At 39.9% G+C, this 16,429-nt stretch overlaps 1 protein-coding gene across 7 annotated transcripts in view; it reads right to left on the bottom strand.

Moving 5' to 3' along the window:
* The window catches only part of ASPH (aspartate beta-hydroxylase), a 674,605-nt gene that overhangs the window by 556,679 nt on the left and 101,497 nt on the right, over window positions 1-16,429 (bottom strand). For 5 of the 7 annotated variants that reach the window (XM_078687254.1, XM_078687255.1, XM_078687258.1 and 2 more), the window contains exons 2-3: window positions 12,969-13,115; window positions 959-1,003 (exon numbers count right to left, since the gene is read on the bottom strand). In XM_078687254.1, the coding sequence (XP_078543380.1) occupies window positions 959-1,003; window positions 12,969-13,115 (192 nt within the window). The remainder of the gene's footprint in view (window positions 1-958; window positions 1,004-12,968; window positions 13,116-16,429) is intronic. The other 2 variants (XM_078687257.1, XM_078687260.1) reach the window with 1 other exon arrangement.

Raw genomic sequence — 16,429 nt, 5'->3', positions numbered from 1 at the left:
CTCACTTCCTCCTATGGGAGTTGAAGTTGGAACTTTGAAAAAACAGGAGGAAGAACTCAGTTTTAGCAAAATGTAAGGAGAAAAGACCGCAGATATTCAGGATCGCATATGGTCCTTTAAAGTGTGTCCGGTTTATAGACTGCACATGAGAATATGCCCATTGCTTCCACATTTAAAGTATTAACTGAACGAAACCAAACGCAGAGTATTCGCTCCGGTTTATTTGCTCCTTTGTGTAATCCCTATTCTGTGTACTTTTTAGGGGTAAAGAACCAGTATAGCAGTGGCATAACGTAAAATTATGGAGCCCACCTGCAGAATGTGAACAGGGGACCCAGAGTCTCACATATCTCACAAATATTCATTATTATTGGGCGGAATATTCATTGGCGTTGGGCGGTTGACCTGGGGATCTGGAGGCCCCTGAAGGATTGGAGCCACAGAGGCATGCGTTACACCCCTGCAGTGTAGCTGACAAGGTTTATGGACCTAAGGAAGGCAACTGCGAGTCCGTTCATTTCATTACTTCAGTCTGTATATTGCATAAAAAATACAATTTTACTCAAACATAATGCCAAACAAGCACAGAACAATTTGAATTGATCCCCTCTGCCCATGATCAAGAGAAAAATAAAGTGGTACATTTCAGTTGCCCATCACCATACCAAAAAGAAATATCAAAAGCAAGATCAGTAAATGTAGCCCATGGAAGCCTGAGAGATTAGATGCAGAAATTAAGAACAAGGGGATTACTCAGAATTTGGAACCTTGGATCATAATCCCTGCTAAGAGTCAGTTTAACAAATTTGAAAATAGAGTGGACTCCATGCTGCCATTTGCTAAAGATAGTTTTAAAGATGAGAAACAGAATTTGTTAGAGGAAAGCACAATTTCAGTGGAAGGCAAGAAGGAGTATGAGAGAATTCTGAAATGATTGAGTAGGTCTACAATATCCTACCTTGAAGTACCTCTGATAAGTTATATCGGAAATCCTTGGCTTTGGCTGCATGCACAATAAAAACATGAAATCTGTTATTTATGAGTTTAGAAAAGAGAAATATTTTCTAATTTTGTCCTAACACAGTCAAATACGATGCAAAATACAATAAGACGAAGAAACATTTACACTATAAATTCTTTGGGCCTGAAACCTAAACCACCACATGAGAAACGTTACCTACCATCAAATAAATAAAAGATGCTTCTGCAACGAGAAAAAACGTGCGCCAAGATTGTTCAGGGTGCAGCTACCAATGACGATGCACCTTCCGCTCTAACTTTAATGGACACCGCTAATGAGATGGAGCATGGCTTTTAGATTTGTTCACACTGGCTATGGAAGACGGCCCGCAGTCACTAAATGTAGCTATTGAGCACTTGCAATTTAAATGAGGACAACTGTACACAGAATAGCACACAGCATGTTTGTGCCTTATAAAGAAAGCTTACCGGCATCTATATTGGAGAATTTTAGGGACACGTGCATTGGTTTTCGCATCCATATATGCTTTTTAGGTCTCGCCTGAGCCCGCACATGCGCTGCTCGGGCGAGACATTTAGTGTGTGGGCTTTAAAAAGCTGACCACAGCTTTTTGGCTGGCATAGAGCGTGCGGTTACGCGCACAATGGCGAGCAGAGGCGCCATCTGGCTTTCCCCTCTCGTCATGGTGCGCACACATCGCACACCACTCGCCAGCCTGCTTTGACTTTTGCCATCACGCGCACCAGTCGCGTCCTTTTTTTTCCTGTTAGCGGGCGCGCAAACACAACTCCCGGGCTTGTTTTTTTAACTTTCACTTTTTTGTCATTTCACCAACCGTGTTTCATGACCTGCCTGACCCCGTTCCTACATATTCTTCTCTATTTGTCCCCCTCAGGGGCATTTCAGTCCCACAGAGTGTGATTGTGTAGTGTATCCACCGCTGACGTCAGACCTTCCTTTACCACGGTCTGGTGGGTCGATCAGTTTTCTCTTCCTCTCCCTCCTCGCCCAATGGCCTCTCTTCCACTCCTTGTTTCACCTCACGCAGCATCTGCTTGTTTTAGTCTGCAAAGTTTGTTGTCTTTTTGATAATAAAGTTGAAAAAATGAGATAATTCCCTTGAGACATATACTACATCAAGCTAGGATCTAGCTATAAAACATCCATTGATAGAATCACAGACTCATACTACATCAAGCTAGGATCTAGCTATAAAACATCCATTGATAGAATCACAGACTCATACAATTCTACACTTAAGGTACATATACATTTATTAGAATAACAGAAATAAAACCGATTTACAATTGTACATCATACATTTCATAAAAAACAATTAAAATTTGTAGACTAATAAGACAGTTAGACAATTTCTTGTGACCTGCACAATATGACGGAGAGACAAAAGTTGCAAAGCATAAAAATTGTAAAATACAAGGTGTACATTCAAAACTGCAATTTGATCACTCCCTGGTCTTGTAAACTGAGATTTGTATATCAACAAGGGAGGAAGGGGTTTGAATTGTACTGGGTTTAGGCGTCGACGCGTTTCGGTGGTTTTGAAGTATTGATGTTCCACCTTTGTCAAGACTAAAAATTCGGTGTCTGTCTTGTTTCTGGGTCTCTGCAATTATCCTGTGTTCAGGAACGTCGTCGTGGATATTATTAAAAACAAAGTACCAAAGTACCAACGACGGTAGACAGTTGAAGTGATTCTCAGAGCTGTCGATAGTGTTCCATCTTCTAAATTGGATGGTGTTGTTTAATATATGAAGATTTACAATTAGGCTGAAAAGCGAGGAACTACTGGTCCTTCTTATCGCTATCAGGTTGGAATTGTTATATGAGATGGAGCGTCTGGGCAATTTCCTCAAGTGGAGAAGTATTCTCTCCTGCTCATGCGGATCAATCGCGCTACTTCGGGGTTTCAGATACGAATGGATATCTGAAACCGAATGGTACACTATCGACAGCTCTGAGAATCACTTCAACTGTCTACCGTCGTTGGTACTTTGGTACTTTGTTTTTAATAATATCCACGACGACGTTCCTGAACACAGGATAATTGCAGAGACCCAGAAACAAGACAGACACCGAATTTTTAGTCTTGACAAAGGTGGAACATCAATACATCAAAACCACCGAAACGCGTCGACGCCTAAACCCAGTACAATTCAAACCCCTTCCTCCCTTGTTGATATACAAATCTCAGTTTACAAGACCAAGGAGTGATCAAATTGCAGTTTTGAATGTACACCTTGTATTTTACAATTTTTATGTTTTGCAACTTTTTGTCTGTCCGTCATATTGTGCAGGTCACAAGAAATTGTCCAACTGTCTTATTAGTCTACAAATTTTAATTCTTTTTTATGAAATGTATGATGTACAATTGTAAATCGGTTTTATTTCTGTTATTCTAATAAATGTATATGTACCTTAAGTGTAGAATTGTATGAGTCTGTGATTCTATCAATGGATGTTTTATAGCTAGATCCTAGCTTGATGTAGTATGAGTCTCAAGGGAATTCTCATTTTTTCAGGTTCAATACCCTATTTCCCTTGACAAATTCAAGGGGTCCCTCTCTCTCTGTTTTACATAATTTTTGATAATAAAGTCAGCATTAAAGCAATGAAGATGAATGATGTATAAAAAGGAAACTAAAACAAAACAAAGCAAAGGCAGTGGGAATCAAATTTGCGTACATTGTATCTTTTTCTGCACTGGTAATGTGCATTTGAAAGCTATAGAACAGCATCAGGGCAGATGTGCTGTTGAACAGACATATGTATACAGAGACATGCCCAGGCAAGGCTGTCTGCTGTCAGTGTGTGTGTTTGGTGCTGATTGGCCTCCTTGTTAACCAGCCTCACACGAGGGGGTGCAGGTCCGTGCTCCTTACATCCCAGGTCATTTCGGTGCCCTAAAGGGACTTTGCAGTAACTTCACCAGCGCGGCGAGGTCACATTAGGTGGAGCCGGCATAGCTCCTAAAAGATAATGGTCACCTTTTTGATCACTCTTTTCATGTTTGCGCCTGTGTTAACCACTGCCAAACGTGTGTGTTTCTGAATCGATCGAACTCTGTCCACTTCTATGCTCTGATAATGTAAGTATTATGCTCAGCCTGGGGGCTGGGCCCCCCACCTATAATAATCCACGTTACAGCGTTGATTTTCAGCTGGGCTTTTCAAACTTCTATTTTTCAAGGGTTAATTAGAAAGGTAATTGGTTACTGACAAATAATTGGTCACAGGTTAGTCTATGGTGAGCTCTATGGTTGAGAATACCTTTCGAGTGCTGAGCACAATGCATGGTTTCCTGCCAGCCTGTAATGTTCGTGCCCTGTTTTTTTCTAGGCGAGTTTCCCCACCTTGCTGATGCTATTCTTTCCTACAAAAGGGGACAGCATCCTCGAAAGCACCAAGAGGCTAAGGGATTGACACACACTCTGAAGTACAAGCACTAGTTATGCACATCTGCAGCATGAGCTTGATCTCACTGAGATCTCTTGAGTCTTCTCTTCTGGCAATCTTGACTTCACAGTCCTCAATAATGTACAGTTACATATCTTGCCCACTAAAATCCATTAACGTAATTAATATAGCATGTTGTGCTTTGTTAAAATATTTTCATTACAAATAAAGCAAACATGTATTGTCCTTGTTATAACACCAATACACTTTCACAATGAGACATTATTAAAGAGAGGGGCATTGAAAGCAAGCAAGCCAGGCCTGATGCTTGTACCAGGTAGAGGTGAACTATCAGCAGAGTGCACTGGTTTCTCACCATGCCAGTCAGTGGAGGAAAGGATAAAAGAAGGCATAGCCAATAGGTCTCGCCTTTGGGACCTTTTAAGTGTTTAGTTATCCAGCACGATATCCTTGGTGCAACAACATCAAGTGTTGCATGGCTAAACACTTATAAGGTCCCAAAGGCAAGACCTATTGGCTATGCCAATGCTGGTTTAAATTGTCTTAAGTGTAACAACCTAATGAACCCAGAAAAAGAAATGAACAACTGAATTCATTTTGCAACTGTGTCGAATCTCCCTGGAGGATACGAAGCTAATTACCATGATTAGTCTGTGTCTAACGGTGAATATATTAAACCCTCAATAGTATAATCCATACACGAACCCAGAGTTAGATTTATACACCCTGCCTTTCGTGAAAAACTTCTGTACTGAAAAATCTATTATACTACTACAGATCGATACATATATTTAACTCAACCATAATAACGTTAGTATGAAGTAAGAATATGGTCTTTCTAGGTTGATCTCACTTAGGCTACAGTGGCTGCCATTGTTATCTGGTCCCTGCCCTGATAATGGTCTGCAGTACTCATGTTACATGACTGAAACATTGACTTTTTGTTTCTACTTTTTCTCTACTTAAAAATAAAACAAAAATTAATATTACAAGCAGCATGGTTTTTAATACACAATATGTAAATAATTATCCCTTACTCTATGTCCTCAATAACATGCCACCTATTTACAGACTAGGTGAATTTGCTGTTTGCATGAAATATATTTTTGTCTAGGCTGGAGAGTCTTGGCATTCCCAAAGATACATTTTTCTCCTGGCAGAAATTAAACATCCTTTCAGCATTTTTCTGAATATGATACTGGTCATATTGGAATTGACCAAGGATAGGTCAAGCTGTAAGTAACATATCCATCTGATGCAAAATATGACGAGGATAGCTTCTGCTTATGGTATTCTGTGGGTTTTTCCAAATACCACAATGTAGAGTGTTAACAGAAGCATGATTGACAGTGCAAGGTCTAGCAAAAAAACCAGCTCAAGCATTCACCCAACTTATCTAATCAGCTAGCTCTTGCGGAAGAAGTTACACTAGCATTCAGTTTAAGACCTAGTAGTATCCACTTCCAGTCAATCTCAGAAAGAGTTATTTTTATGGGACCCTCAAAAAGAGATCCTGTAAGCAAGTAAACCAACAGCTTTTTGTCAAATAAACTGCTAATAAGAATGTGCAATCAGAAATCTCCATATAAACCATCGAATGAATGCCAGGCATTACATAAAATATCTAAAGCATTCTTTTTAGATACATTTAAATCTACTACAGCAGATTTGAGTTCAAATGAGCACTCATCTTATCAATATAAATCCTTTTTCATGAATGTATGCTCTCAATCATGCAATGAGATAGAACTGGTACTTCCGCCAAATAACATTAGCCAACTGATTCCTGATTAACGGACAACCAGTTTGAAGCACCTCATTATGTAAGCTGGCTAGAATGTGGTGGTGTATGACTGCAGAATGGTTACGGATGAAGAGGCCATCTGAACAATATGTGCATACATTTTGCAAGCTCCTAACACAGGAGAAAGTTGTCTACTAGCTAGAGACCAGAATCAAGATTAGACAAGGTTATGTTGAACAAAATAAGGGTAAGCAGACACCCTTGCAGAACACCTGATTTATTGGAAATGTGTGCTTGAAAGGCAGGGTCCAATGATAATTTAGCCAAAGCACGTCAATGTGAATATGATAGCATGGCAACCAAGTTTTTACAGCAATCCCAAAGTAATTTTTTTCCAAAGGAGAGATCAGCACATGCCAAAACAAATACAATGAAGTGGCACTGCGCTACACACATTAATGCTTTATCGGCTGGCAAGAATTCTTGCACTGTGTACAGTGGACATATTCTGACAAAAAACCTATTTGTGTCAAGGTAGCACACCATTGCCACAGCCTTCAATTACTTGGCTGCTATGGCCCAAAAAATAATTTTTCAAAATGCTTTACTGCTATGATAGAACTGCAATGATACTATAATCTGCAGAATTAAGTTGGTTACCTTTCTTCAAAATAGGCACCATAAGTGGATCAATCCACAATGGAGGAAGAAATACTCACTTCAAGTTGGAATCTAAAAAGTGTGATAAAATACTAGCCTACCGTATTGGGTTGGCTTTAATTCAATTCTTGGTCTGAAGCAGCAAAGGATCGCCAGATCTTAATCAGCTGTAATTGTATGAAAGAAGTTCATTCAAATTCCAAATGGAATAGTTCTTAATGAGAACCTTGGCACCAAGGGTCAACATTTTCCAAGGCCTTTATTGTCAAGGGAACCCTTCATTGCTTTCTAATAACTGCAGAACTATTCCACGTTTTAATCATATGATAGAGTATCTGCTAATCCTTCTTAAACTTTAGGTGAAGGAATTTGGACATAGGCCGAACACTGATAATCAGCTTCCTTGTGTTCCTTCATTTATATTTGTGGATATCCCTCACTTCATCATCCTACCAGTAATTTTTCACTTTTTAGTAGCAAGTGATTTACATACTATTACCTTTCTTCATAACAGGGGAGATTTGTGCAAGTAATGTATAAAGCTTATCTCAAAAATGTGCACCATTTGATTTGACAAGATTTGTCATCATCTGAAATGATCATTGCTGATATACACACAACTTGCTTTAGATTAGTTCTTGTGCATCATGCATCATCTGTCAATACCTCAGTCTCAGTTAGCACTTCTGGCAAGATATTTAGGTGAAATCTCAAACAGACTATCGAATGATATTGATGGTCACTCATCATGAGCAAGTATTTCAAAATTTATAGAGCATGTGAAGAAAGCAATATTCACAAATGTGAATACCACAAAGCTCATATGCTTGTCGAGTCCATCAATGCAACGCTAAGTTAGGCAATGAGAATCTGTTAGGCAAAAACTCTCATTTGTGATGAAGGATGCTAGTAAACATTATATAGTCCAGAACAAAGGACTCATCTAACATTTGCATGGTCATGGGTGCTGACTTAGCCCTAGGTGTGCTGGGACAATTATACTCCAACAAGTGCTTTATGCCGACAGCAGTACAGAAACCGAATAATACATGAATGGTAACTAAGACTGAAGAGTGGTGCATTCCCTCGAAAAAACAGAATGCAGCTGATTAAAGTTAAATTGTTTGAGATTAGGAGAAGGCAATGGCAAACAGCAAGTGGATGTGCTTTTCCGGGGCACACTGATCGGCAAGCAATATATTAAAGCAGCAAGTTAAAGTCCCTTTAAGGTAGCATTTTTAAATTGAATGTTTGAGGATGGTGATGTACTCTTAACCAGACAATAGTTTAATATTACAGAAAGGAATTACTCTCAAATAAAGCACCAAATTGTAATATTTGTAGTACGTTGACAAGATAGGCAAGAAGATTGATAATATTAGGAGTGTATTTCTACACCACCCCCCCCCCTCCAAGGTGAAGGAAAATTAAGGCAGATGGTTAACATCTTTACAGGAATGGCCCCTGATTTTTCCCAACTGTACTCATATCAATGCGTGTAGTAACATTTGAGATGGATGCCTGTAAATGTATGGCCACCTTTCTTTCCATCAGCATGCGCTGCAGTTTAGCACTGAATTTCACATACATTTATTTCTAGGTATGGGTTTCTTGTCCAAAAGGAAACACCATACACCATCATGCTTTTGTCTAGAGCTGCAGCCAGCACTTTCTTGTCATTTGTTTTGATGTTTGTGGCTTGAAACGGGTAGGCACTGATTTACTTTGTTTTCATCCATAACCGTACCACAAAAAGTTTGTTTCTGGCTTTTCCAGGGTAGTCCTTGGATCATATTCAGGCTATGGATTCTGTGGTTTTGATCATCTGCTTGCTTAGAAATAGCGCTTGGTTGTGTTCTGGGGAATCCCATGTCAATTGCCCTCAAACCCAGGTTTCCGTGTTTGTGGCCCTGCACTATAAAGTATTAGGCATTTGTTGCTTGCCATGTGTTTTGTGCTCAGTCAAGTAATAAGGAGTCCAATTTTGTACGCACGGTCTTGCATTTACAGTAATAGCTTTAAGTACTTTCTCATGTAGCGCTTTTTGCTTGCTCGATTCAAACTTTTACATTTCAGTTAAGGAAGTGAGAGCAAAGTGCAGAGCACCTAATGAAGTTGTCGACAGGTTCTTCTTGGGCTCAAAGTGAAGATTCAAGCACAGTGTATATAAATCCAGCTGAATTGTGTGCCAAATCCTCTTCTTCAACAGAGATAATTAAAGAAGCTATCAGAGACATTGGTGAAAATCTTAAATGTGTGCATTAATGTCAATATGGTAACATCCTCCGGATGTAGGTGTGGTAGGGGTTTGCTATGAAATTGGCAATGGGAGGCAAGTAGTAACACAATACCTAAAACAAGCACTAGAGTCTGCAGTGCCATTAAGGTAAATGGTTTAGCTATAGATAACCTGCCATTAATACTAATTATTTGATAAGTCATCAGTCTGTATCAGAAAGTTGGTCAATTAAATACCAGAGCATGGTGAGATGGAACTTAAGGATCCGCAGTCAAGGCCTCTCATGGTATCAGATATGCATTGATCATTTAGCTTTGCATGGACAATAGCTATTATCTGCATTTTTTCTTACATTCAGTGCGGTCAGCTGACGTATGTTGCATGTTGCCTTCAGTACATCGGAAAAAAGTGATGATCCAAGAAGTGCCATTGGTCTTTTTAGCAAGCAGATCCATAGAAGTGGAGATAAGACTGGGTAATTAAAGGAGGTGAGTGGGCCAGAGGGGCCGAGACGTGTCATGGATTTTGGCTCAACAGTGATTAACTGAGATACAGTAATAGCTACATTATTTGGCCGTCTATTCTCGATCCAAAAACGAATCCGTTGCTTTTAAGTCACAACTGCTGTGTCAATGGATGGGTGGTCTGGAAGACGTGGAGAACTTGGTACTTAAGGAAAAATCTTTAGTAGCAGTTTAATCTTAGGCCTCTGGGTGCCTTCCGCAACTAGCTCTGTGGCAACACAATATGGTTCTTCAACAGCAATGTGCATGGTTCTAACCGGGACACTACAGTACAGCTCTTCTTTAGCAAGACGTCATTCCAAGATGGCTAGCAATCATCATTACCATTGTATTAAGTCTTTGAGACAGTCTCATCTTGTCAGGTGGTTTTTGTTCAGAGTCCAGCCCTTTCCTCTTATACCCGTATATACAAACACTCGGAAGAGTGTGCCAGCAGGTTGAAACACCTCAAACTTGCTTCTGCGGTTTGAGCCTTCGCTTCTGCTCCGCTCCAGTCCTGATCTTACTTCAGCTCTGTGCCAGGCCTGACAATTGTGCTCTGGGACAGGACTTTCCTATATCCAAAACCTTAACCTTGCAAGAACCGTACTACAATTAGGAACCTGAATTAGAGTTGTTTGTGCTCGTTTTCCTCCTTATGCCGTCAGGCACTACTTTATAGAGGACAGCCCATCTGTAACACCTGTCACAACCTGGTGAAGCAGTGTGGCTTTCTGAAAAAATAAAGGGGCACCCTTCCCTCTCTGCCTCTAAGAAAGATGAAACCCTATGTCCAACCTGTGACAACACTTTGTGTTCAGTGTCCTCCAAGTCAAAGTCAGCACTGCACACAATTTGTAGCTATTGGAAGACAAACAGGAAAACAAGGCAACCAGAATCATCTACTCCCACACAAAAACTTCAGGATCAGTGGGATGAGCAGAATCAAGTGTGTAGTAAAAATTAAACAAATGTGGCTACAGAGCCGTAAGCTTGTTTTCAGCTAAAGATGCACTGTGTTAGTGTTACTTGTAGTTCCGGGCAGATAAGCAGGAAATAAAGGTAAATATTTTAAATTGAACATTACTATGAATATGCACAGCATATAGGTGCACAATGTAAATACTTATTTGCAACGTGACAGTTGCTCATGCTTCTCATATCAAATGTTTTCATAGAAGACCCAATAACCACTGTGATAAGAACAGAACATCAAGGAGCTGGACATCATCCCAGCTTCCAAAAACAAACAACACGGTCATGTGAGATTAACAGTGAGAAAAATCACTTAGATATGCAAGGTAAAGTGGGGGGGGGGGGGGCTTAAAGATAGCAAATGAATCCGTTATTTTCCGCTCCACATTATACATATTCCATTTTAGTTTTACTAAGGTAACTGTAAAAAATACGATTTCATCAGAGGCAGGCATACGAATAAAGAAAACGAATAGAGATCTAAGCAAATTAGAGCACTGAATGTTTTCGAATATTCACCGATAGTTTCAAAGTCAATTTTGTTTTTAATGGAGTGCTTTGAAAATGTGTCTATGTGCATAAATAAAACACTGATGATGCAGGTATTGTTAAAATACATACATCCAGCATATTAGTTTAATCAGGTTAATGAATCATCCTAAATTAAAGAACCTTCAAAACATGCAAGAATGTTTGACCAAACAGGAATTGGTAGTTTACGTTGAAACTTTCACACGTTCTAGAACCAGGACTACTCCACTCATCTCCCTTCCTTCCTTCCTAGTGATTGCCATGTAGAAAATGTGAAAATAGTTAGATGGTGTTAAACTGCTAGCAGGTTCTACATACCACTGCTAAGCAATACCTCAAACAACTGCACTCAATGAATTGGTTATATCCAGAGAAGGGTAACGGTACGGCTACTGCATAAGAGGGGATAAAAAGTTGCAAAATATTGCTCACTCTTTTGTATTGGATTGTCTCTTTTTTTGGGATGCTCAAACTGGCGTATGTGCTATGAAAAGTGCAATTCACTTGCCACTGCCAACCTGTACCTTCTAGTAGCCACTGGAGAAAGTGCCTTCACTATCTATCTTTTTTCTTAAATGCACAAAAACCATAATGAAAAACCTAACAGGTTTGTAAACAAATTTATAAAGGAAAGTCAACGGAATAGGGAAATCGTTTCTATGTAACTGAAAAGGGCTGCATGAAAGAAATCTGAGGAATTCAAAATACAAAAACCACATGGCTCTGAAAGGCTGGAAAATCATATGGCATAGTACACTATGGCCTCCAATAGCATACAAGAAGAGTACTCTAATATCATTCTTGCCACAAGTTTGCCAGAACAAGGAAAATGGCATCAATCCTAGAGTCAACCACCCATCTTAAGGGTATGTTGCCCATCTGCTGCCCATTCACTAAGTTTCCCTTGGGAAGGCAGGAATAGCATTTATGTTTGTTGAATTAGCTGACCAGTATTGAGGGGGCACTTAAAATGTGGGTGTTAAAGTGGAGTCAAATAATCTGGAACACACTGAATCACTAAGCATTAACCGCATCGCTGCGGCGCATTTTCCCACTGTGCGCTGAAGTTTTTAAAAAACCCCGGTTCATGACGAGCTCAGCTCGTCATGAGCGTACGAGAGGTGTACCTCATGACGAGCTGAGCTCGTCATCAGCGTCGAAGGGGTTAGTTCAGCACTTACATTGCAGTGTGAGCTACACTGAAAAGGTTACAAATTTGAATGCTACAACCTGTTCCTTAAAGTTTAATTTTCTACTTGTGCTTAAAAAACAAATAAATACCTACAGGTTTAAGACTTTTGATACAAATCTTCTTCTCTACTTTGAGAAAGTACACAGAAGTAATAGGGATAATTGCAGCAGGTTGAGAATTAAGGCCATCAAGTCCGGAATCCGATTTGCAACATTCCCTTAGTGGAGATATATTAAGCTTTATCACTCAAGGGAATTGCCAGCATATTGCTGGAATTTTAAACCTTGAAATGGGCTTGATTATGAACTTTGCAAATATGAAACTGGTTTGTCACCAATGGTTTCATTCAGCAATTTCCAAATACTGATTATAGTAAATTTTTAAAAATTAAACTTGAGGCTTGAAAAATATGGCTACCCTGGCAAAGTAGAGGCTACTAATCACCGGCAACACTGCCAAGCACTTGCAGTAGCACTTTCTAATTGAAGAGTAGGGTCAAATGTTTGATACTGGAACCATGTGTTTGTTAGGTTGGTAGAGTCCAGTGGTGTAGCCTATACTCTGTATAATAAGGTTTACAGTGAACATTAGATAAAATGGCTGTGTGGGTGCGAGGAGGAAATGCCTAAAAATGGACACCAGAGACAGTGGTGTTTACAAATCTTTCTATCGTACGAAGAGATAAAAGAAAAAGTAAAAGTCTCTTACCCAGAACTTCTTCATAGTCTACAAGGTCAAACCAAACCACAGCCACTGACGTCCAGACTCCGAGCAGAGCGATGACCATAAACCAGGTGAAGAAGGAGCTGCCCGAAGCACCTTCTTTCTTGCCATTCTTGCCACCTGTCTTCGTATCTGTAAAAGGTCAAATGCAAATAAGAATTTGGAAGTAATTTACAAGAACCGTCTTCTCCTCAGGGGAGCAGAGAAAATATTATTAATAACAAAGTTGTTGAGCACTCTTTTGGTATTTATACAATGGTACGAAAATGAATACAATTTAAAGATAATGCAAAATTTCAGTGGGGAGGTTAAATGGCATGGAGATCGTACCTGATCAAACTAAGCCATCTATATGAAGATTCGGACTGATAAAACTATATGGAAGCAATTGAGGTTTATGAACATTTTACAATTAAACACGTGTCAGAGGGAGCAAGAACATTTCAAGATTCCCATTTCTTAATTGTCCAGTCTGAACTTCTGACATTGTATGAAAGAACTTTAAAGAGCCAGATTGCCTGTATTCGTAGGGCACCAACATTTGATCCTCGACTCTGAAAAAGTTGGACAGGGACAGAAATACTGCAGGTGCTCATGGGACCAGGCTGGCGTATCCTCATTTCAGGGTCAGGCAAAGTACTAAACAGTCATGATATAGAGAAAGTGTTCTGCAAAGAGTGTACCAGGGCCTCAACAGTGATGGAAGTTTTAATGAGCATAGTCAAAATTGTTTACTTTGCCGGCATCTTTAAGATGGTGCCAGAGTTTGGAGCTTTAAATTCAAGAGGAAAAAAATGGTTTTGCGGTCATCTGCTCCAATTACCCACTACACTGGCAACACCACCTGGCATCGCTGCGCCTCTCCCTTCCCATGCTGCACGGACTACATCGCCTAGCCTCTCTACTCCAATGACGGACACATTTACTGATGATCCTGGTCTCTACTAAGTCCACGTTCCCATTACTGCGGCTGTAGAAACTGGCTTCTGGGGTTTTTCCCCCGTGCATCCCTGCTGCACTCACCACAAAGCCTGCCTGGCATCTGTGCCTACTCTCGGTTCTTACTACTTTGTCTGCAGAATCTACCCACTTAGTGCTGATCATATGGACTTCAGATACACTGACTGACCAATCTGACATTGCTGCCCTGCTGCATGGTCATACGGAGTCCCGAAATTTGTCTCTTGGGGATTCAGAGGTTTCAAGCGTGAACAAACCAAGGGACTGCCAATGCTAAAAACATAGAAAGAAATCCTACCACCAATTGCAATCAATGTGGGAAATGCCAACATGCACTACCAGTGAGATACCAGACTCAAATCAGTCACCACCCTAGAGAGAGGACACACCCTGTATATTAGGAGCCAGCATGTCTTCCACCTGGGGTAACGAGAGGGAGGGAAATAGGTCTTACTGCCAGCTGGAAAGAGTTGCTGGGTTGCTAACACCCCGATGTTGCAGGGAATTAAAAAGAAAGATGGAAACAGGCAGTATTTATTTATTTATTTAAGTGTCCTGCTTTTTAAACGTATTTCTCCTTTCTCTTTACTGATAAACGTATGAGTGTTTTTGTTTATAAATAATATGCTGTATAAAGCCAGAGCCATAATTATACCCACTCCCCAACCATTTTTCTGATGAAATGTATAAAACTAGCCCCTTACCTTCTCGTTGAATGGAAGCACTACACGAAGACATAAGGTTTGAGATAGTAGTCAGTAAAGTTTTAAAACCTTAGGTTTGTAAAAGCATATAGAGGTAGTTATCCAACCATATGATATTAAAACTGCAAAAGGAAAGGCCACCTGATCAGTATGTTATATTATTTTGAATTTCACAGGCGAGAAGGACAAATTCGATAGGTGACATCTGCAAGGGGGAGAGGGGGTGTGGGCAGAAAGGGGGTAGGGGGGGGGGAGAAGAAATCAATTAGGGATGTTTCCAACGAAGGAGGGCATGGCTGCTTATAAATATTTTGAAAGCCGGATTAATATTTTTCTTTAGTGCAGGCGAGGTCGCTAGCACACAGGCATCTATTACCTTTCTGACTATTAAAAATATATATATTTTAGAAACTTTAGGGCCTTAACACCTTTGACTCGCTTTTGGGAACGAGGAAAATGTGTGATCTCGACATCACACTTAGGGGAAGAGAAATTAGAGCAGGTAACTGAAACAGATCCTGTTACTGGAAATATACCAGGGCAGCACATCACAAACTCAGATGAGCAGGAAAGAATGCAAGGCAGAAGCGACTCAACATTTTCTTACAGATACTAACGTTTTAGATTTGAAGGCAGCGAATGTAAAATGGATGTGTTCAGGGATAGTTAAACTCAAGCCTGGTCAACAGAATCTTTGTAAAAGGATCCTCGTAAAATACCAGAGAAGCTGATCGTGACAATGTGATGGATATAAAAGCGCAAGTATTTTAGTGGGACAGTTATCACCTGTGAGTCCTAAAATTGTAAACTTCCTTACCTTATCATCAAACTAAAATATTGAGAAAATCACTTTGTTTACTTATTGGTGAAAATAATGGGATTCAACTAATCGCAATACATCTATTTTGCCAGTCCAGTCTCTGAAATGATGTTTTTCATTTTTACACATTAATCATGTAAAGAAAATACAATTGATAAAATCTACGTGTCAAAAAAATAGATGATTTAAACCAAAACGAAGTGCGCAAAAAAAACCTCATACTGTGCATTGACTCACTGGTAAAGAGATGTGTTTTACAGGTTTCTGATGAAGTCTTGTGTAAAACAATAACTGATGCAGTTAATATTCTTTTAAAGCTCGCCAAACAACTATCAATCCAGTCATGAAACTTAAAAACAATACTCCTCCCATGTGCCAAATCAGCCTCCTCCTTCAACTTCGAGAATATATTCACAGAACGGCTGTCCTTTTTAGGAAAGAAGTGCTTACTGCTCCTGTCAATCCAAATGCAGAGCATTTATTATTCAGTAAGTACAGACATGATAAATAGTGGACTAGAGAAAAAAAGTAACACCAATAATGGATCTTAATGGGCATATTGTTACAGTCCCAGGCCATTATCAGGCCTTCCCAACAAAAGGCACGGCTACCCTGTCAGACACAGAATAAGCTGTCACAGGAGGTAGAAGACTGGGGTATGTCTGCTTAATAAAGCTAGCCATGAAGCTAGTTCTACTGGGAAAGGAATATCCCATGTTTGGTATCTGGAGGAACACTCCTCCTAGTGACCTAACTGCACCTGAAACCAGTATCCTGACTTTAGGACCCAGCCAACATGTTAATCTATCATATGCACAAAGGCCTAGTCCGGTTTATGGTAATACTAAGGTCAAGAAATGGCTCTGTAACATGGAGGGGTACAGAGATATTGTCCTCCTTTGCCGAAATGGAACGAGTATCCATGTCCTCGGTTGTTGACTTGAAGCAGTGGTGGCCTGGTA

This window comes from Lissotriton helveticus, chromosome 4_1 (genome assembly GCF_964261635.1).
Source record: "Lissotriton helveticus chromosome 4_1, aLisHel1.1, whole genome shotgun sequence".
Classification (NCBI taxonomy): domain Eukaryota; kingdom Metazoa; phylum Chordata; class Amphibia; order Caudata; family Salamandridae; genus Lissotriton; species Lissotriton helveticus.
Note: the sequence above shows the minus strand (reverse complement) of the source record. Positions and strands in the feature narration are given on the sequence as shown.